This window comes from Podarcis liolepis (assembly GCF_965112155.1).
Source record: "Podarcis liolepis genome assembly, chromosome: 9".
Taxonomy (NCBI): Eukaryota; Metazoa; Chordata; class Lepidosauria; order Squamata; family Lacertidae; genus Podarcis; species Podarcis liolepis.
Genome location: NC_139564.1, coordinates 73078661 through 73101440, shown reverse-complemented (window position 1 = coordinate 73101440; position 22780 = coordinate 73078661). Strand labels below are relative to the sequence as shown.

Sequence of the window (22780 nt, the reverse complement as noted above, 5' to 3'; positions counted from 1 at the left end):
CCGCTCTTCTTCTACCCCGATGCCGATTGGTCCCGGCGCGTCACGTGACGCGGACCGAGCTCTCCGGGCGCCAAATTCAAACAACCGGGACGGGCGAAGGAAAAGGCGGCGGCGGCGGAGCCGGGCGAGGGGCGAAGAGGCCGCGGCCGGAAGAGGCAGGCGCGCGCGCCTCGGCAGGCGCGAGGAGCCAGGAGCGGGGTCCCTCTCCCGCCCCGGAGCCGAGCGGCGAAGCCCCAGGAGGAGATTCCCGGCCGGGAGCGAGCGAGGCGGCGCTGCCGAAGGTGACGTAAGCTCGGCGTCTCAACGGCGCTTTCAGTTAAGGCGCTAGTCCTGCGCGAACTCGCCCCGCGGCCAGGAGGGGCCAAGGAGCCCCAGAAAGGCGCAGCTGGTGCTGGTGGTGCTACTGTTGTTATTATTACTACTTCTACTACTATTATTATATTCATACCCCAGCTTTTTCTCTGCTAAAAGCTGCTAAAAACGCAGAAAAACCAAAAATAAAAAAAACCCTAAACACTGATAGAATTAAAACCAGATACACGTATAAAATCTGTTTAAAACATACCAGTAACTACAATAAAAACTGCACAGCGCCAGCCCTTTCATATAAGTATGTGGTTTTCCTACAACAACAAAGAGAGAGAAAAGCTTAACAGTAATTGCTATTGAATTTCCAGCTTTTGCCTGACTCTGTCCCTTGCTTCATTTCCCCCCCACCTTGGGCAAGGCTGGGAATATGAGGGTGTTTTATGGGCGGCAGCAGTGAGGTGCAATTATTGCTTATTATTGTTTTTGTTGGTGGCAAGGAAAAAAAATGGTATGTAAACAGGAGAATTCCTAGATGTCAAGATCCAGTTTGGGCAAGTACAGTACTCTTTGGTGCAAGAACCCCAGCACAGATTTTAAATCACAGAATGTGCAGCAAAGCAAGGAAGTATAAGCTGTTAGACCTTTAAAATATGCCCTTCTAAATTCCTTCTAAAGTTCCCCTTTTCCCCTAGCATAGAAAAAAAAGTAAGGTAATAATGGTTTATTTGTAAACTCCAAAGACCCAGTTCATATGCTTTTCCATACAGCAGTCAGAAAATGTTGCATAGGCAGTAAAACCTGATTTAGTTGCAATAGTGGAAGTTCCTAAATTACTGGTATAGGAACACAATAATGGCTTGTGAGAGCCATGCAGTCTGAGCTGTAGCAACCAGCTCAAAACCTTTGCACACTTTGAACTTCTCTGGTAGCCTGAAGGTGAACAAAGGCTTGATTACTTAGTCCCTCCCAAGGTGAGAAAAGCCTAGCGGGTGACAGCTTATTCTGTGGTTTTAGTTCTTTAGTGCATTGATTAGACTTAAGCATGTTGGTTATATGAGGCTAGTTATCCCACAGTTTTCTTATAAAAGAATGCAACCATGCTGCAAAGCAAGATTGAGGTGCTTCTTATGGACCAGTATTCATGAAGGCAGGAAATGACAGCATTTTGTCCAAAAAACACTATGACAGAGGCTACATTGTACACATGCACCAGCACAACCAGACACCTTCATCTGCCCTAACTGCATCCAAAACATGTCTTTCCCATACTGGTCTAGAGACACACCATGTGCTGTAACTCTCCAATGGTTTGTCTTTACCTCCAAAAGCACAGTCTTCCATTGTCTCCTGAGACAAATGGATACCAACTAACATTCTCTTAAGCTGGCAAAAAAAGAAAGAATCAGCATCACTTGTATAATAAGTAGAATAAATATTAAAAGCATTTTCCTTTTCCTTCTGGCTGATCAGCCATGCTGAACTCCTGGGGAGAAGTGCTAAGTCTTGAGCAGTTCTGGAGTTAGTACTAAATAATAAATAAATGCACCTCTTCGGGGTTGCAATTCTACATACACTTACCTGGAAGTATGTTCTAATGAACTTCAGATAATGTTGTATATGATCAGCTACATAAACAGGCAACTTTGAACAAACTGTTCATGTGTAAACAAATGGATGGGCAAAGAAGGTCATTACTACCCAGTCCTTTTGCTCAATCATCAATGTCAATTGCAACAAGAGTTTACAAAGTTACCAAGTCCTTCACATGGGGTGATTATAATAGCTAAGATTTTTAAAGGGATGAATGTTAGCCATATTTTGAAGACTGCTCATTGTGATGCTGGGAAAAGCTTGTGTAGCTCCTATGTGCTTGATGCCGGAGGGAGAGTAATAATAACCTCCATGGAATGTTGGGCATTCCTACTGGTTGGCCTCTGTTAACGGCTACATGGAGACTGTGGAGGGGCAGGTCTGTCACATAGGACCTGGATGAGATGAGTTCATCTTATTTTTGTGCTCCATTTGGTGAGAGAATGTTGTTATTAATCACTCTATCATTAGCAGCTTGCTGAGCTAACTCCCTTAGGAAATACCTTCCAGTTTAGTTATTCCTGAACATTTGGGCCTCATTTCCATGGGGATAGGGACGCAGGTGGTGCTGTGGGTTAAACTACAGAGCCTAGGACTTGCCGATCAGAAGGTCGGCAGTTCGAATGCCTGCGATGGGGTGAGCCTCTGTTGCTCGGTCCCTGCTCCTGCCCACCTAGCAGTTCGAGAGCATGTCAAAAGTGCAAGTAGATAAATAGGTACTGCTCCGGCAGGAAGGTAAACGGTGTTTCGTGCGCTGCTCTGGTTTCGCCAGTAGCGGCTTAGTCATGCTGGCCACATGACCCAGAAGTTGTAGGCCGGCTCCCCTGGCAAGTAAAGCGAGATGAGCGCCGCAACCCCAGAGTCGGCCATAACTGGACCTAATCTTCAGGGGTCCCTTTAACTTTACCATGGAGATAAGACAAATGTCCTCCATTAAATCTGATCAATTGCTTTATATGTTCACCAGAATAGCCATGGGAGCAAAGATTTCTGATTTCAAGAAACGACAGTTGGATAGATTTTTGAAGAATGGCCTGTGCTTTCTCAAATGGTTGTCATTCAGCTCAGGAACATGTTTCCCCTCTTCTTCTATTTGTTATTTCAATGTGGGACTTTCCCCGCCAGTTCTTCTGGGGCAGAGGTTTTCAGAAGTGAACTGGGGAGGAACCGTAATGGCAGGGTTTGCTCATCACTGCTGCTCTTCCCTTGTTTGGTATATATGGTTGCAGGAGTGTTTGGGATGCGTTCTGAAGTGAATTTTGGCAAAGCAGGATGAGCCTGGCCAAAGCCTTACATGAACCAAGAGCTGGCCATGTTCTGAGGTGCAAAGACTTCTTATGGAGGCAGCCAATACAGTTTTCTTTGGGTGATACTGGGATTATGAAGGTTTTTATCTCATTTCCATGCAGGATCAGCTTTTTTCCAGGGAAAAAGTAGTGGCAAAGCCATTGCCAGCTGTTTCCAGTACTTACGGGATGAAATGGGGACAACTCGAATTCTTTTTACATGGCATAGGAAGAGTTTTTATCTTACATGAGGCAGGAAGAACAGAGAAGGATTTCTTGATTAGAGTATATTCTGGTGTAATTTGTATGGTGTGACAAAGTATTTTCCTTTCATCCATTATATTCTGAATGCTCTTATGGGTGAATAATGCAAAGACATTCAAGACGTTTGTAACAGTTCTTGTTTATTATATACTGCAAAATGAAATTAAGAAATTTATTTTTAAATAAATAAATACCGGGATTGTGAAGGATTTTATCTCGTTTCCTTGCAGGATCAGCTTTTTTCCAGGGAAAAAGTAGTTGCCAGGACACTGCCAGCTGTTTCCAGTACTTACGGGAGGAAATGGGGAAAACCTCAGATAATACACTAGTAAAAACCAGTGAAACTCTTAGTCCCGTCTATTTATGGCTTTAAAGGTAATAATAACCAGTGCCTTGCATTGTGCCCAGAATACAAGCGGGAGCCACCGGTTTAACAGACACTTGCTAACCCATTCCCATCAGAAGGCGGGCTGCTCCATTTGTACTAGTTGAAGCTTCTATCATTAAGGGTAGCCCTACGTTGAGAACATTTCAGTAATCTAGACTCAAAATTATGAAGGCAAGAATGACTTCAGCTTCTGAATCCGGAAAGAGGCTGGAGCCTTCTCTCCCCATGATGCAAAAATCAAGGTTTGCCAGCTTCTGTGCTTGCCTCTGCTCGATGGGGAGTGGAGGCTCACCATCAATGAAAGCAGAGCCTACCGCACTAGCAGGGTTTGAAATTAGCAGGGCGCCAGGCGCATTTCGCGCCTAAAAATGATCCATTTGTGAGCACCTCAAAAGGTCTGGGTGACATTTTCTGCGCCTGGCTGACACTCAAGGGTTACTGAAATGTATGTGCTTTGAAGCCTCAAACATATGTTAAGGATAGGCAAATATGTTAAGGAGTTTAACAATAAAGAGTAGAGTGTTTTGAAAACTGAAGTACTTTTATTGTAAACACCAAATTAAACAAGTATTAACTATTTCTGTTCATACTTGTTTAATTTGTGTGATCTTAACAATGTGTCACTCTTGTGAACTGCATATTAGTTCATGCTTATCAAAATAATAAATAAAAAGTGTTGCTGACCCTCCCCAGAAATGGCAACTAGACTTTCTGTTTTGGTGCCCACAACCCAGGTCCCAGGAGCCATTTGGCTCCTAGCTTTTCTATCCCAATTTCTAACACTGCACACTGGGAGTTCATCATGAAAATATCTTGTTGTTTAGTCGTGTCTGACTCTTCGTGACCCCCTGGACCAGAGCACGCCAGGCACTCCTCACTTCCACTGCCTCCCGCAGTTTGGTCCAACTCATGCTGGTAGCTTCGAGAACACTATCCAACCATCTCGTCCTCTGTCGTCCCCTTCTCCTTGTGCCCTCAATCTTTCCCAACATCAGGGTCTTTTCCAGGGAGTCTTCTCTTAGTTAGTTAATAAGTTAGATATGAGATTGATATCCTACCCCTCAGTATTAGTGCTCGCAGACGTAGAGCAGCTTGAAGATTTTTTTTAAAAAAAATCAAAATTAAACAATTCAGAAACAGTTTAAAATACAGTGGTGCCCCGCAAGACGAATGCCTCGCAAGACGAAAAACTCGCTAGACGAAAGGGTTTTCCGTTTTTGCGTTGCTTCGCTAGACGAATTTCCCTATGGGCTTGCTTCGCAAGATGAAAACGTCTTGCGCTTTTTTAAAAAAAGCCGCTTGAAGAGGCGCAGTTGTGACGGACCGTGCTTCGCAAGGCGAAAAACATCGCAAGACGAAAAGACTCGCGGAACGAATTCTTTTCGTCTTGCGAGTCACCACTGTAGTAGAGCAGTAAAAACACATTGGCAATAGGATTAAAATCTTAGTGCTCAAAGACAAAAGTGTCAGGCACTTGGGTGTAACTGAACCAGCGCTTCCAAGGCCCATCTCCTGCTCTTTGCCGCTTGCTTTTCCTTAGGTCTGGGACCTCAGGAGGGCAGGCAGACGGGGCCCTCTAGGCTGTCCAGGAGGAATTGCACTGACAGGGTGGAAAGCAATTCATGCCAGATCAAACAGCACCTTCAAGCTTTGAGTGCCACTCCATCCAGAACAGAAAGCCACCCTGCCCAGTCCTTTGAATTATCCACTAACTGTACCTCCATCTTTTCTGAATTCAGCTGCAGTTTATTTGCTCACATCCCACCCAAACTTTTATAGCTAGCAGCATATTTTTTATGGTAATGAGAAAGCCTGATAGCACATTCCCTCCAAGAATAAGGAAATTAGTCTTATTCTGAGCTTTCATTTCTTTGTTTCCTTAATTTTGCTAAGCCTCACACACAAACCATAAAAGTTACTGGCCCAAATGAAAAGTTAGTAGCTGCCTGACTGTTCATATCTGGGTTGGTCATTTCTAGCACATTAAAGTTCCCAAAGGGAGAGGGGAATCCAGTTCTAAATTCCTGTTTAGAAAACTTTCCTTGCCTGGTCCAGCTAACAGACCATAGGCAACCCAGTCCATGCATAACAACAGTGGCAAACCATATGCTTTTAGGAAGCCACCAACAGGGCCTGGGAGGCAGTACCCTTTGTGTTGCTCTCCATCAAATGATATTCAGAGATGTACTGCTTCTGAAACTTTGATGTTGCATATGTATCCTTAATCAGCTCTTATTTTGCATACCTGCATTTACTGTGTTTACTGCATTTATTATTTGATCCTGAGGTAGAGTAGTGGGACAGGACCCACTGGTCCAAGGTGGGGCACAATATCAAGAAATGGATCCTCAAAAACATGTTTGGGTTAAATGTGGACCCAAGGTTTGAAAAGGTTGAAGATTCCTACTGTAGAACACCATTCATTCATTAAAAAAGCATATTGCAGGAAACCTAGCAGCTGATTTCAAGACACTCCCTCACAATTTGTCACATGTTCTCATAACTGGACAGAAATGTTGTTCTTTGTGTTTTTCAGGTTCCTTCATTCTGTCCTCAATGGAGATTGACTGCACAGGTCAAGGATGAAGAGCAGCCCTCACAGGCCCCTGATTCTCAAGAGACGGAAGCTGTCTTTCCCACATAGCGATGCGGCGAGCACCTTAGCAGGAGATGAGCCAAGTGGCCAGAATGTTGGGTCTCCTAAGCAGGAAGAAGCAAAGCCTAAGGAGCACGGCACAAACAAAACGGAACCCGGAAATCGAGAAGTCCCTGTGGGGGGGATTAAGATAATAGACCACCCGACCTTGTCAGATGCCCAGGTGGTAGCTATTCCTGCTAACACAGATGTCCAAAGTATCATTGATGCTCTAACAGCCAAGGGGAAAGAATCTGGCAGCAATGGGCCTAGCAAATTTATTCTCATCAGTAGCAGCTCTCCTAGAATGGAGAGAAGAGAGTTCAAGAATCTTTTCAAATCTGATGAGGAGCACAGCACTGCCCACGACAAGGCAGGAGAGGATGAAAAGTACATTGAGCAAAGCTCTGCATTAATGGAAGAGTTGCTGTCTATGGATGGACGAGAACCGGAAGAAAACAGTATGTAGTTCTTTTTCTTATGACACATGGGGCAGCCCTCTCTTTGCTTGACTGCTGCTAGTTGGTGGGGGGAGGGACAGGGCCTATTGGGGGGGGGGAAGGGTGGCTTTTAGGCAGTGCATTTTGGGTCTACTCACCAGTATGGAGTACCATCACCTCTTTTGTGCTGGCACCAACAACGCATATATCAAGATGCGAGTACTAGCATCTCTTTTTTAACCCCAAAAGCACTGCTTTTAGGAGAGAGGAGTTGGTGCAAAATACAGTATTCCAAAATGGCAAAGAGGGTGTGGTGGAAAGTGTACCAGGTATTATCCGTTCCCTTACTTACCTGTGTGCAGTGCTCTGTCCTGGAGCCCCAGGTTGGTGGGAATGGAGGGTGCTGTTGGGTACTTGTGCCCTGGAGTCGTGAAGCAGGGAACCTGTTCTAAGCAGAGAGGCGTTAGCCTGTCCTCACAACAGATTGCTATTCTGTACAAAGTTCTCTTTTTGTGTGCAAAGTGCACTTTCCTCATAGTCTCCCATCTCTAAAGTTGCCGCTTGAGAGTGGCAAGTGTGCAGAGCATGAGGCCAGAGATATATAGCCCCATTCAATGGACCCTGTAATTGGCAATTAAAGTGGAAGTGTCTTTATGTGTGAGTAATAATGGTTAGGGTAAGGGACGCGGGTGGCGCTGTGGGTTAAACTACAGAGCCTAGGACTTGCCGATCAGAAGGTCGGCGGTTTGAATCCCCGTGACGGGGTGAGCTCCTGTTGCTTGGTCCCTGCTCCTGCCAACCTAGCAGTTCGAAAGCACGTCAAAGTGCAAGTAGATAAATAGGTACCACTCCGGCGGGAAGGTAAACGGCGTTTCCGTGCGCTGCTCTGGTTCGCCAGAAGCGGCTTAGTCATGCTGGCCACATGTACGCCGGCTCCCTCAGCCAGTAAAGCGAGGTGAGCGCCGCAACCCCAGAGTCGGCCATGACTGGACCTAATGGTCAGGGGTCCCTTTACCTTTTAATATGAAAATGATAGCAGGCTGTGACCGGATGGTGCTTTGCACCATGTATTATAATCTGTTGTGACAGCATGGGTAGGAAAGGCAGAGGTACGGAGAAAGCTGTTTGTTACATTTCGCCTCTTGGGGAAATGGATTTCCTTGCACCAGGTTCAGAGCAAATTAATTCCTTTGACAGGGGCATGTCTATGGTACGAGTATAGGAAATGGAGCAGATCACAATTCTGCTACTTTGAACGTGGTAGGCAGGAAAAATTGTGGTGGAACTAGAACAAATTGTTCCAGGCAAGGAACGAGGCAGCCTTAAAGATAACGTAGCAAAAGTGGGGGAGCTTATGGTTTAAATCTGTGGATGTCAGTTTCCAATCTTTAAATTATATATTGTCTTTTACTAAAGATTCATAAAAGACTGGTAAAATCATAGCAGCATAGAATTATAGAGTTGGGGGGGACCCCAAGGCTCATCTAGTCCCACCCCCTGCATTCCAGGAATTACAACATATAATAATAAATGGAATAGAATCTAGTATAGTCAAACCTTGGTTCTCAAACGGCTCCATTTTTGAATGTTTTGGCTCCCAAACGCTGAAAACCCGGAAGTAAATGTTCTGGTTTTCGAATGTTTTTCGGAACCCAAATGTCCAACGCAGCTTCTGCTTGAGTGCAAGAAGCTCTTGCAACCAGTCGGAAGCTGCGCCTCAGTTGCTGAACGTTTCAGAAGTTGAATGGTCTTCCAGTATGGATTATGTTTGACAACCGAGATTGACTGTTCTCCTTCCACGATAATATCTACATTCTTAAATTTCTGTCTGTCAGACTGTACTTCAAGGCACAGAAACAGGACCAATAACATGTTGGCAACCATAACTGTACATGGGACTGAGCAGCGACAGTATTTGAAGCTCAATTTATTTCAAGTGCTGCTTCCCAAACTCCATTGTGGGCCTCTCTCGCTACTTAAAACTCTGAACTCTGCTGCTTAAGGCACAAGCTGGAAGCCTTCTTTTGGGAATCTAGGACTACAGAATGAGAACTTAAGAGTTTGTATTTATCTAGGCAGTGCGGAGACAACAAGCAGTGTCTTGGACAACAGTCTGACTAACATTCAGTGGCTGGGCAATATGAGCTCTAGTGGACTGAGCCCTTGCAGTGTGAAAAAGGAGACGGAGAAGGAGAACCAGACCCCCAAGCAGAAAGCTATTAAGGTAAGCAAGGTGTGCAGCCAAATAAAAGCCAAGGAAAGAGAAGCCGAGCCAGGTGTCTGCGCATAGGGCCAGGCTGCAATTCAGAGACTCCTCTTGTACCTGCACTCTCGTGAGACCAGGTTGCAGAGACTCCTCTCATCTCTTGATTTCCCAGTGTTGGTCTGCCCCCTTCTACCCACTGTAGTGAGCAGGAGAGGGAGGGAAGGAGGTAGACAGAAGGACCAGAAGTGCTTCTAGCGTGGGATAGGCTGCTGTCGACTTTTTATCTTCAGGCACTTCACAATTTAATGTGCAGAGGAGATCTCTGGATTGGTAACTGCAACCCTGTATGGGCAAGGAGGCTCACTGCAAACTGGCTGAACACTGCAGATATTTATATTTATGGTGCCAAATGTTCCATGAAATGTCCTTGCTTAGATGGGAACCTTCATTCTTAAGTGCACCTTTCTTTCAGCTGATAGCAATGGCAGGCTACTTGTTCCCGGCGTGTGGGTTGCTTTAATTCATATTTGCATAATGCTATAAATAATAATGGATTGCAATTATTACATTGCAATCCCACCTTGACGTTCACCAGGGAGAGAACAGCTGGTGCAGGGTCATGTGGTGAGCAGCTTTGTTGCTTGGGGGGAATTTAAACCTGACTCATGCCCCACATTCTGTTCACTGCAGCACACAGTCTATGTAGTTTCACAATCACAGTAAGGAAACCTGGGTTTTCCTAATGTAAGTCTCAATGTTATGTTTCTGCTAAATTAACCGTACATAGCATAAGAAGGGAAGACCGTTGCCATAGAGCAGTTTGGCTGGTGGCCACAGGTAGGCCGCGAATTACAGTATTGTAACAGACTTCTGTGAAATGCTTTGCTAATGGACCTTGAGAAGAGAAGAGGACTAGGGAGATGCATGCAGGTGGGCAGCCCAGACAATTTGCAGAAGAACTATTAAAGCAGGCTGGGGCAGCTTCCCTAAAACCGCCCTGTTCTGCCACCACTCTGCACCTCCCTGCTCCTGAGGCAGAAGTGTCGTCTGGGAGAGATGCACAGGAAGAACATGGGTTCACAGTCAGACTGAGCAGGATTTCACCCCTGCTTATCCTTTGATGAATGGAGGTTTAATCCTGCTCCGTTTGCTAGGATTCCATCCAAGCCCGCTCCTGATTCAAGCAGGGTTTGTATCCCCTGCCCACTCCCATTGTTTTAGCCCCACCCAGCTGTCAAATTTGGCCAAGAGGGTCAATCAAAGTAAAGATCTCACTCATGGAGCCAAAAAGGTTTCCTTTCTCTGAGGAGCAGGTGGGGGCTTCACGAGTGGGGGTTGGCAAGCAGGGAAGCAGCCCTGTGGTCTTTAAATATTTGCCCATTAAAATGGCTAACCCTAACCTATTCAGAGGTTCACTGTTTGGTACATCAAAATCCAGACGCTCTTCATATAACTAACATTCTACAGGCCCTGCACCCTTCATATTGTCTTCTTGTCAGGCCGAGGAAGGTTCTGCAGCGTCTTCCTCTACGACCTCATGGCAGGAGTCCTTCTCTGAACGTCCCCCCTACTCCTATATGGCCATGATCCAGTTTGCCATCAACAGCACTGAGAAGAAGCGCATGATGCTGAAAGATATCTACACCTGGATTGAGGACCATTTCCCTTATTTCAAGCATGTAGCCAAGCCCGGCTGGAAGGTAACAAACACTGTGACCTGTAAAGCCAGAGGAGAAAGTGCATTATGCAAACAACTGTCAGTTTTCTCCCTTCAGGTGCAAATGTTACCAGGGCTATGTGTATTCTGCAGGGGGGGGGGATTAAAATGCTGTGCCAAGAATAGCAGAATCCGGCAACTTACATTAACCATAGAAATTAAGCACATTAACATAATTCATCTGCTTTTGCATAATTCTGTTTTTCTTGTTTTGAATAGGATTCCCCCTGTTTCTTATGTTCAGTTTGTAGCAGGCTTGGGGGCACCCCAAGGTTTGGAGAAGTACAGTTATACCTCTAGTTGTGTTCAGTGGCGTAGCGTGGGTTGTCAGCACCCGGGGCAAGGCAAGTAATTTGCGCCCCCTAACCCGTGGATTTGTGCCCCCTAACCCTAACCCCCAGATGTTGCACCTGGTGCGGCCGGCCCCCCCCTGCACCCCCCACGCTACGCCACTGGTTGTGTTAGGTTCATGTTGCGGATTTTCGGGTTGCGAACGTGGTATACACGAAGTATACACTTCCGGGTTTTGCCACACACGCAGAAGCGTTCTGCACGCTTCACATATGCGCAGGAGCACTCTATTGCGTCATGTGCAGAAGCGGCACTCTACTTACGGACATTTTCGGGGTGCAAACGGCACCCTGGAACGGATCGCATCCATAAGTAGAGATACCACTGTACAAAAAACATTGGGGGGAGACTACAGGCCAGGGGGTTTCTCAGTAGCCATGTAATGCTGACTGTGAGGTCAAGGGGAAGACAAAGGCAGGTAGAACGGAGGGGAGCCTTGCCAACTAATGGAAGCACTGAAAAGGAGCAGCCTGCACTGCAGTGTTTTGTAATAGGTCCATATTGTGAATAATTCCTCGAGTTTACTATCACAAGGAGGGGTAAGGAGCTATGCACTCCTATTCCACACCTGTGCTTCTGAGATTTCTGCAGGTATTTTCCTTCCAAGTGGGTGAACATCTTTTCAGCCAGAAATGCTACAAACCTGTGGTTGTGTATTTTTTCTTGTTTCGTTTGTAAGAAAATTGAGGTCCTCAGGAAGTTTTGCTGTACAATTTATTTCACTTTCTGTGCTTTCTTGATACCTGTGCAGAATTGCAGCACACACACACACACACATTCATATGCACATAGCTAATGAAACGAGGATGAAAAGCAGTTTGATATGAACAGGCATTGATGTGAACCCTTTGTGGAATTGCATTATTGCAGAAATTAACAATCTTGATGAGCCTGGTGTTTTTAGTATGCATGTGAGGTTATATTCACTCATTTATGGTCTCTTGCCATACTGTATATTTACAACGCCTTGCCCACAAATTCCTGGGGGAGACAATGTATATACCTGCCATCTGTGTTACACTGTTCTAAAGTATTGTGAAAGCAATTGCATGTAAGAAAGGCACACATCAGTGTGCATCACTTGATCATTTAGCATTTGTGGGTCCAGTGGTTTGTGTGAAGCGACTTTACTGAAGCATATTATATGTGCTGCTTGACTTCTGATGGATTGTTCACATTTATATGGAAAACATCCATTTGTACTGCAGCCGTGAAGTGATGACTATAAGTATTAACTGGCCTTGGGGCCATGGAAGTGAATTCAGAATATGAAATGAACCACAAAACAGCTTACTTAAATTGGCAAGCAAAATCTCCTGGTTCAGACATGCATTCTCATCAGTCCCTGACTGCAAAACCAAGCGTCTATTTGCATATACAAAGAAGTCGCCACTTAATAATCACCACAAACAGAACCCCCGTATCACCAGATGTTTCCTTAAATGAAATAGTTCTCAACTTTACTCAGACTTCTTGTCTGAATAAAGCAAGGAGGGAGAAGCACTGAACGGAAAACAAGGGCTCTTTTAAACTTTGCCCTGTTGCTCAACTCCCTTGTGCAAGAGAGATCAAAGATGCAGAGCCCTCAAATATTTCACAGTACCTTCACATAATGTATTTCACTCCTGGTACCAGTTCCAGATCCAATACAGTAATTTAGAAGAGATATTTTATTAACGAGCAAAGTTCCATATAAACACAACATCCACCAACTGAATTTAATCTTCTCTCACTGAACAAGCCAACTCAGAGGCTTGCTCTTAAGAAGCCATTCGTCTTAAAGGTACAGTAACAGATATCAGCATTGAGGAGTGTGGGCAGATGGGGCTGTGCCAGAGGGGAGAGGATAAGGCATGGAAATGGGGGGTGATCGGTGCAAGGGAGGGTTGAGAAAAGTAAGGAGGGTGAACGGAAAAGGGGAATGAAGATGAAAATATGGGAGCAAAGAGGGAGGAATGGGAATGGGAGTGAAGATGAAAGCAGGGGCATGAAATGGTCTGAAGAATAATGGGGTGACCACTTCAAAATTGAGCAGAAGGCAAAAAGGGTGCTTAGTAGTTACAATGTGTGGGAGGAGCAAGATGCATCAGGTTGCCATGGGGCTGGTTTGTGTGCAAAGGAGTTTGCACAAAAGGAGGAGGAGGAGGAATCATGGACATGGGGGTAAAGGTGAAAATAGGTGCAAAGTAGGGCTATAGAAGAGAAGTGGCTTGCAAAATCGGGTTGGAAAGGTGAAAAGTGATCTCAGCAGTTGCATGGGGCGGGAAGAGGAAGCCCTAGGGGGTTAAAGTGGGGAATATGGCAGGGGCACAGCCCCTGTAGATACAGAGGATTCAAAGCCAAGGTCTTTGTGAATTATCAAGATTTCATCTGAAGAATCCACTGATAACAAAAAAAACAGCAAACATTTCTCCTTTCCCATCCAGAACTCTATAAGGCACAATCTTTCTCTTCATGACATGTTTGTTCGAGAGACATCTGCCAATGGCAAAATCTCATTCTGGACCATTCACCCTGAAGCCAACCGCTATTTGACACTGGACCAGGTGTTCAAAGTGAGTACCTTTCATGCAGAAAAGGAGATTGCCCTACCAATTCCTGATTTCTCAAGCACCTGGCTATTTCCATTCTGAGGAGGCAGGTGAAGACATGCTGGTGAGCATTGGATCACCTAGGTTTGGTATTAGAAGGGAAATGGATCACTTGAATTCACAGAAAGGAAAGTCTTAAGTACTGGTGTGGCTATAAACCTTTTAAAAGGGTTAAAGAATGCTATCTCATTGTCTAGATAAATGTGGGGAACATGTGGCCCTCCCAATGTTGCTGGACTTCAACTTCCATGGCCAGCGGCTAGGGATGATGGGAATTGTAGTCCAGGAGTATCCAGAGGGCCACAGGATGTGGAACTAACATACTTTGATTTCAGCAAGCCTTTTGACACAAGTCCTCCATGAAATTCTTGCAGAGAAGCTGGTAAAATTTGGGCTGCAGAAGATTGTTAGGTGGAATTGTAGCTGGTTGACTGACCGAACCCCAAGAGTGTTTACCAATATTTCCTCATCATCCTGGAAAAAAGTGACAAATGGGGTGCCACAGGGTTCTGTCCTGAGCCCGTTGTTGTTCTCCATCTTTATATACAACTTGGATGAAGGAATTTAAGGGATGTTTATCAAATTAGCAGAAGACACCAAACTGGGAGGGGTAGCTAATGCTGCGGAAGACAGAATCAGGATAACAGATCGGAGAGCTGAGCCGAAAGTAACAACATGAATTTCAATAGGACAGATGAAAGGTTCTGCACTTAGGCAGGAAGAACCAGATGCACAAAGTATAAGATCTGGGACAACTGGTTTGCCAGTGGTACATGTGAAAAGGATCCGCAAGCTTAACATGACTCAACAGCATGATGCAGCAGCAAAGAGCTAATGCTGTTCTAGGCTGCATCAACAGAAGTCTAGTGTCCAGATCAAGGGAAGGAAGAGTCCCACTCTATTCTGCCTTGGTCAGACCCCACCGGGAATACTTCAACCAGTTCTGGGCAATTTAAGAAGGATAATGACAAGCTAGAATGTGTGCAGGAGAACTATCTGACAGAGCTGTTTGACAGTGGAACTGACTACCTTGGAAGGTAGTGGACTCCTTTATTGAAGGTTTTTAAACAGCTTGGATGGCCATTTGTCTGGAATTCTTTAGCTGTGATTCCTGCATTGCAGGATAGGACCCAGTGATCCTTTGGGTCCCTTCCAACTCTGCCATGATTCTATGGTCCCCACCTCTAGTCTAGACACATGAATTCCTGGTTGCCATTGAGAAGTCATTTTTAAACATTGGGATGAAAACTGCTCCTAGGAATTAATGGAGAAATCCGATATATTAACCTAGTAGTCAATGGGTAGCAGTATGTCTACCCTCAAGCAAAAGGCATTCATCTGAAAAGTTTGTTTTTCACAAATGTTTAAAAAATGTCAAATCCAGATCGTTACCCACCATTGCAGTTTGTAATGGGCTTGGCTGACAGAGTGTGTCTTATGGCAGCCTGTTAATGCTTCAGGCTGGAGGTTGGGCAGAGATTTGGATTCCCTCCATACAATTCCTCTGGACAAAATATGTCTCAGGTTTTTTCTAAGCCAAATCCACAGCTTATTTGCATACAGAAGCCTTGCACTCCAGTGCCTTGTAGATGCAAATGGGTTGTGTGTATAAAGGTTGGCAAAAATTTAAAAATAACACACACTCCAAGACCCTAAGGAAGAAAAGGGGCTAATTTTTCCCATTTTTGCATTTCTCCATGGATTGTTATGGACAACCCACACTTCTTTCCTTGCTAATAGAAAGTTGTGTTTGGGAGCGGAGGGTTGCATGAACCTGGAAACCCGCTTTGCCTGGTTATTTTAAAAGTTTTAGTTGAAAAGAGCCTGTTCCTTGTTCTCCCCCAATCTAGCCTCAAACAGGGCTAACCTTCTGATCATTGGAAACTCTGGAAGCGTTTGGTATTGTACAAAACTTTCAGCATACTTTCTCACTGAGGACTCACAGATTGTTCTGTACTGTCTGCTGTGCCCAAATGTTCCTTTGTTGTCCGGTTTAGCTGACAATTTCCTTTTCATTCCTTTTGTATACTTGGCCACCACCAGCCACTGGATGTGCAGTCACCAGCATCACCCGGGCTCTTGGAATCAGTAAGACCTTCCCTCCTGGTTGGGCTTGGGTTTCTGTCTTCCCTCTTTCGGTGCCTGCAGATGTATAGAGGTTGCTTTACTAGTCAGAGCTGAGATCCTCCTGCAGCTTCCCCTTCTGTGCCTCCTTCAAGCGTGTGGAAAATGCCTTGGCCACCCACAGTCATGCTACTCGGACCGATGAGTGGATACTTAAGTTTATTCACCGCCTATTAATTTGGGGCACAAGCAAATATTTGGTCAAACGGTGGGTTTTCAGTACATTTTAAAAAAAACACCTGCAAGTGCATTTTTAGATTATTTCTGTTGTGATGCTTGGTTCAAAGGAGCAAATGAAGCCTCTTAATATATCTTTCTAGAACACGGTGAGAGAGAGCACAGTGGGGGGGGGGTGAGTGGAGGGCAGGCTCATGGCATCATCGCTTGCATCCTGACAGCAGCCAACAATGCTGATAGGACTGAAACTAAAAGCTCTTTTCCATGTGATGATAGTCTTGCAAATAGCTAGTTTGACTGACTCCGTGTTTCAAGTCTCTGCTTGCTGCTGCTCCTTTTCTTCTGCCATTGTGCTCAAGCATGTTGAACTTGGGTAGAACGAAACACACTGCACAATTAATCTTTTTATCTTTATTTCTTCAGGCAGTGAGAGTTATCAAACTCAGCTCCTTTTTCTCTCCACCCCCCTTCCTGCCTGAAGGACAGCTGTGGAAGGAGTTCTGTTGCGCCACCTCTGTCAGGCTCTATGGGGTTTGTGGGGTGACAGTCAGCAAAGACAAGGGTGTCTGCTTGCAGCAGGAGGTGACACAGATCGCCCCATAGCTCTGTAGGACTGTGCCAGTTAAATTCCTTACATTAGTTCAGCACTGCCCTCCGGATCCATACAAAGCAGTTGGGCAATTGCAGCTTCTCTAACTTTTGTTTTCTTGTCTCTCTTAATCTAAAACTAATGTAGCAGCAAAAGCGGCACATTCCAGATCTACAGAAGAGTATGAGAGGCACTAGCGGTCGCAAAAGTGAGACACAGACTGCACGTGAGTGTATACTCTACATCTCTACCAATCCCAGGGAAAGTGGCAAAATTCTTCTCCCTAACGAAACCCCAACAGTGGATTTAACGGGAACTGTGACAAGGGTGTTTTCTACACATGTTGGAGGTATTCACCTGGTGTGCATGTGAGGGCTGGAGGGCTGTAACGGAAAGGGCAAAGCAAGGCAGAAAGCAGAGACCAGCAAAGCAAAGTTCAGGGGGTAAATGTCAGTCCTCCGTAAGGGACAGGCAGAATTCTTAGCCTGGGGGTGAACCCCTGTATGAAACTGCAGCCCCGCAGAAGAGCCTCCAGGCACTCAGCAATACCTGGCAGTACCTGCTACATGAGAGCACGTACGCTTACTTGCAGGCAGTCCCAGGTTCAATCCTTACTTCTCCACTTAAAGAAGTACAGGGAAAGGCCTCTGTTGCCCGTCAGAGTAGCACTGATCTGGCAGGATCCTGGGTTAACTCTACAGAAGGCAGCTTCATTATTCAAGATCTTTCCAAGCTTCTTCCCCTGCGTCTGTCTGGGTATAATACAAACTCCACTAACGGGCTAAGGACTGGGACTTTCCGTGTATGTGGAGACACTGAAAAATTCCCAGGTTTGAAATAAAAGGTCTATGTACAACCATAAAGCATGGTGCTAGTGATCTACTGTATTTTTCGCTTTATAGGACGCACTTTTCCCCCTCCCAAAATTAAGGGGAAATGTGTGTGCGTCCTATGGAGCGAATGCAGGCTCCTTGGCTTCAGTGATAGCAAGGCGAAGCCTCCGAAGCGCAGAGGGAGCACTCCCTCCGGAGGCTTCAGGTTCCTTTCGCTGAAGCCAGGAGAGTCTTGCTCTCCGGGCTTCAGCTAAAGGAACCCGAAGCCTGCAGAGTGCAGCGGGAACTCGTGCTGTGCTCTGAAGGCAGCAGGTCGGGGAGCAGCGGAAAGGCTGCGTGCAGCCTTCCCGCTACTCCCCGGGGCTGGCGGTGAGGGAAGCTCGGCTTTCCCCACCGCCAGCCCCACAAGCAAAAGGAACCCGAGGCTATCTGGAGAGGGGTCGGTGCGCACCGACCCCTCTCGCTCTCCAGATAGCCGCCTGAAGCCTCCGGAGCACTCCTCCAGGAGGAGAAATGGAAGGGGCTCCGTTTCTCCTGCCGCTTCGCTGAAGGGGCGCTGCGCAGAGAGGGGGAGAATTTTTCCCCCTTGTTCTCCTCCTCTAAAACAAGGTGCGTCCTATGGTCCGCTGCGTCCTATAGAGCAAAAAATACGCGGTACTTCCCAAGCCACAACAAGCTGTCAGTAGAATACTCACAATAGTCAGTCTAGTGCTTCCATTCCCAGAAAAGCAGCAAGGAATTACTCTTGTGTGCAGTTTTGAATCGAAGGAGGACACTGATGCAACTGAGATGAAAGCAGAGATTTCCCAGTACAAAACTGGGAAGCCTCTGGTGGCTGATCAATTAAAATTGAGGAAGTACCTTTTATAGATCCTGGGCTAAGACCTCTTTTTTCCTTCCTAGGCCGAAAAATGAAGCCCTTGCTGCCACGTGTCAACTCCTACCTAGTTCCAATTCACTTTCCTTTGAGTCAGTCCGTCATCCTTCAACCTTCTTCAAAGATGCCTCTTCCTGCGTCCCAGGGTGCCTCAGAGACCATGCAGAGCAGCAAACCCGTGTGCATTGCTCCAAAGGTCAGACTGTGTATCAGTACCCAACTCCATGCTTGTGCCTGAGCATGAGAATAAATTTGCAGCCTGGCTGTCGGGGCAGGCATTTCCCACTTCCAGAGTGGTTCCCCTCATTCCACATTTGTATTGAGGCCTTGATTTGATAGTACTGTTTTGTAAGGGATATTGCACTCATTGGGTATAATCGCCACAATCACCCGAGACACTATCATTATCATCATCATCATCAGATAAAATAAAAAATCCTTCCAGTAGCACCTTAGAGACCAACTAAGTTTGTTATTGGTATGAGCTTTTGTGTGCATGCACACTTCTTCAGATACCTTGTTGATGGACTTCCATTTCATGCGGCTCAATGTGGTGCCTTCCATAGTTCTAGTTGCAGGTAGTCTATGGCAGACCAACACGGCTACCTACCTGTAACTATCATCATCATCAGATGTATGCGTCACTTATTGTATACTATACATCACATCTTTAAGCAACCTAAAAAAGATTGAGAACCAAAAAGGAATAGCAGAAAATAAAAGCAATACATTAAAACCGCTTCAATGACCCATAAAGAAGCCCTCCAAAATTATGAAATTATTTAAATGGTTTTAAAAGCTCTCAAAGCAGCTTACAAAACAAATTAATTACCAGTATACACCAGTAGAAGAAGAGGAGCAAAAAACAGTTGTATTTTGCATTCCCATTTTGTATTTTTTCTGTTGTGCACCACCCTGGGATCTTTAGATGAAGGGTGATATACAAATTTAATTAGTAACGAATAAAAAATAAAATACATTTACTGCACAACCGTATGCATTATCTACTCAAAAGGCAGTCCCATTGGGTTCAGGGGACTTACTCCCAGATAGGATTGAAAACCTAAAGCCAGCATATAGGGATCCAAAATACGATTAAAAGCTTGAAAGAAAAGGATGGATTTTGGGGCCTAAAGGATTAAAATGGAACCTGTCTGAGGAGGGAGTTCCCCAGTGCTCTGAACCGGTCCTACAGGATTCAGAGAGCTTGAAATGAGGAGCTGACCAGCTTCCAGTTACCAGCTGCCCACAAGGGCTGATTGGACTAGGGGGTAAAAGGCAGCATTTCTTTCACAGCTGATCTTGTTGAAGGTGTGCTGCTTGTGTAGCCGAGGGACAGGGAAGATTTGACCCTCCAGATTTTGGCTATACCTGCCTCTGGCATGTGGTCCCCCAAGTACTGGGGTGTTTCAGGGGATGAGAGTGACACCGCTCCCCAATACTAAGAGAGACAGAGCAACCTTTTGCTTTGCCCTCATCTTCATATTATCAATTGCCAGGAAACGATTTCTCCTCAGTGAACATTTGTGGAAAGCTCGTTACAAATGATATTAAGCGGAGCACCCATCAAGACACACATACATGCACATCTGTATCTTACTGTAATGTCCTTAACTTTTCTGTTACTTCCTTGATTTGTGAGGGGTTTTTTTTACCAATATCTTGCTGTCAAATATACTTTACTGTCTCTCATTCTGTCTTCCTGTTGCAGGTGTTGCCGTCCAGTGAAGAGCCAACCCTGCTCCCAGCTCCCATCCCCATCAAGGAGGAGACTTGTGATGGAGAGCTATCTCCATTTACATCCCAGCAGTCCATAAAGCAGGACGCCTGTTGGATCAGCAAAGAATCATTCGCCGCAGCCCTGCATATAAAAGAGGAGAGTGACAGCTTTCATTCCAACACATGGGCGCCTCAGTTCCTCCCCACAGCGTCTACAAAGGCAGAGCCAGTGCAACTGGGTGAACCACCAGACATAGTCCTTCCAGCCCCACCTGCAAAGCAGAAGAGACCATTTACAGCTCTCAAGCCACTGGTTATAAAGAGACAAGAGAGGCAAGTAATGGGCAGATCCAGAAGGAAACAGCACTTAGCCCTGCCTTCCTCTGAAGAACCAGTCCTCCTCCTGCAACCCACCAGTAGGTCAGAGTCATGCACGGTGGGAAATGACCCTCCCTTTGCAACGGATACTCATCCTCTGGAAAGTACATCTCAGTTTAGTTGCTCTCAGGGAGAAGTCATTCCTTTTAAATCTGCAATAAAAGAGATGTTCTGCAAGCTGCCCATTTCTTCCGTACCTAGTAAAGCTCCCATAACCACCCCAACACCATTCCTGGCAACTACTGACCCCTGGAGATTGGCACCTTTTGTCAAGGAAACTAGTGATCTGCTTTGCAGTCCTGTGAGAACCCCTCCAACCTCATTAACATCCCTTCAGGGGAACTTGGACATCCTGGGACTTGGCAGCACTCCCGTAAGGCCATCGTTATGTGATTCTCCACAGCTGCCACTCCTAAATGCAGAAACCAATGACATGGTCTCTGGGCCCTTGACGAGCTCTCCTGCAACCAGCAAACAGTCGTCCCCAGAGCTTCAGGCCTCTGCTCTTCCTGAAAACCATTCATTCTTGGAAGGCCTAGTCCTGGACACCATGAATGACAGTTTGAGCAAAATCCTACTAGATGTCAGTTTTCCTGGCCTTGAGGATGACAACTTGGGTACTGATCTCAGTTGGTCACAGTTAATTCCTGAACTGAAATGACCACATTTTGTTTATAGATTCTGGTTTAGTGCAAACCACCAAGGGACGCAGTTGGTGGGTTGTTTTTTAACTGACTCCCAAGCTGTTATCACATTAGGATGATCCTATCATATAGCTGGTCATAGAATGATCCAGAAGCTGTTTGGAGTCCTGATGGATATTGCTATTGATTGGACAGAGCCAATCCACTGGACAATCAAGGACATCTAAGTCTGTTACTTACAAAACATAGTGAAAATCCCTTTTAATAGCCCTCCTATTTGATAGAGCATCTAATGTACATATGTTGGCCTTTGTATATATTTGTATATTTTAGTGCCTTTTAAAGTATAAAGATGGTGACTAAATGCAAAAGAAGATGAGATTCTTGTATGTTTAATATGTTCAATAACTGCAGAGGGAACATCAGCTGGTTCTGTTTGTAAATAAAAGAGATGAATTTGCCAAAAGTTTTCTGTTACACTACACATTAAATGCAAGTGCTCTGAAATCCTATGTAGCCTTAGGTCACTTATTTCCACTTATGGAAATAACTACAACAAATAACTATTCTTTGTTTTGTGCCTTTAATAGGAACCTAGCATGAAGGAATTTAGCAGCCAAAGCATTTCCCATTTCTATGTCCATATGAAGAGAAAGCTTTAGCTGCGCAACTTTTTATTCCAGGCTCCTGTTAAAGGACCAGGAGTAGGGCCAGGAAAAAAAATACATTGGCAAACCTATTCAGAATTCATACACCAGCAGATTGAAATGTCTCCAATCAATCAAAGAAGGGAGATTTTGATTGCCATAGAGACAACCTTTAAATATGCTTGGGTGGGATTTGGAGCTGCTGCGTTTTAAATCTCACTGTCACTGCTGGTGTCACTTTTCCTGAAACACCTGGTGCTTAAATGCCCAGCAGAGCAGTGGCGCGGCTTAGATGCTCTAAAATCCTCCCAGTAGGGCAAAAGTAACTTCTAACCTAGCACGGCCACACTGACAGGTACCACTTCCGAGTAGTGATTCGTGCAAGCAGGGTTGGAAAAAACATGGCCACTACCAGGTAGGAATGCCTGCCACTGTAGTCAAACCAGGTCAGATGCTGCTTCCTTTATGGGGACATGCTATTCAAAGTTTTAGAATGGTTGGCTAAAGTGGGGCTCTCTGACTGTTGTTGGACCCAGCTTTCATCAGCCCCAGCAGGGCCAAAAGTGAGGGGTGATGGGGGTCCAGCAACATCTGGAGAGCCAAACCAGATCCAACCCAGGCGTCACTTAGCTTCCCAACTTGAGCACTTGATGTAACCTTCAGCAATTAGAGAAATGGGGAAGTGCTTCAAAAATTGATCCCGTAATCTTCATTTGGGGAAAGGGAGCACTTTTAAGCAGGAGATCAAACTTTCAAACACATTTTAAAACCTTGTTTCCCTTCTCTTATATCATATGGGTGAAAAGAAAAGAAAGCAATTGTGTGAAATGTGATTTGTCTTATGCATTGCCTAGTCTGGCCTTAAAAAATAAATGAATCAATAACCCCTGCATAGAAGTACTTCAGCCACAGTCTGTGTTTGTGTTTCTTCTAACAACCTATGCAATAAAGCCAGAGTAGAAAGTGTGATTCTGAGCAGTGTGTTTCCTTAGCATCTTTCATGAGTCTGCAAGGG

At 45.4% G+C, this 22780-nt stretch overlaps 1 protein-coding gene and 1 long non-coding RNA gene across 10 annotated transcripts in view; both read left to right on the top strand.

Moving 5' to 3' along the window:
• LOC310686682 overlaps positions 1–22780 on the top strand; it is a 52334-nt gene that overhangs the window by 810 nt on the left and 28744 nt on the right. The window lies entirely within an intron of this gene.
• FOXM1 (forkhead box M1) lies at positions 69–22734 on the top strand. Of its 9 annotated transcripts, none has more exons than XM_083460475.1 (10): positions 70–281; positions 3680–3824; positions 6374–6933; positions 8988–9136; positions 10618–10818; positions 13613–13741; positions 15821–15865; positions 16815–16893; positions 18404–18573; positions 20089–22734. In XM_083460475.1, exons 3-10 carry the CDS (start codon positions 6420–6422, stop codon positions 21133–21135), a joined length of 2334 nt encoding a protein of 777 aa, XP_083316601.1. In that variant the 5' UTR covers positions 70–281; positions 3680–3824; positions 6374–6419; the 3' UTR covers positions 21136–22734. The 9 variants fall into 9 exon arrangements, with proteins under 9 accessions (XP_083316603.1, XP_083316601.1, XP_083316605.1 ...); XM_083460474.1 differs by lacking the exon at positions 70–281 and adding an exon at positions 2226–2334; XM_083460476.1 differs by lacking the exon at positions 70–281 and adding an exon at positions 2237–2278.

Bases quoted from the DNA above. Each gene is read 5' to 3' on its own strand.
- FOXM1 (XM_083460477.1), top strand. From the start codon at position 6,420: ATGAAGAGCAGCCCTCACAGGCCCCTGATTCTCAAGAGACGGAAGCTG. The intron at 15,866-16,814 runs GTAAGACCTTCC...AAACTAATGTAG, and splicing joins CACCCGGGCTCTTGGAATCA to CAGCAAAAGCGGCACATTCC. The intron at 18,574-20,088 runs GTCAGACTGTGT...TTCCTGTTGCAG, and splicing joins CCGTGTGCATTGCTCCAAAG to GTGTTGCCGTCCAGTGAAGA.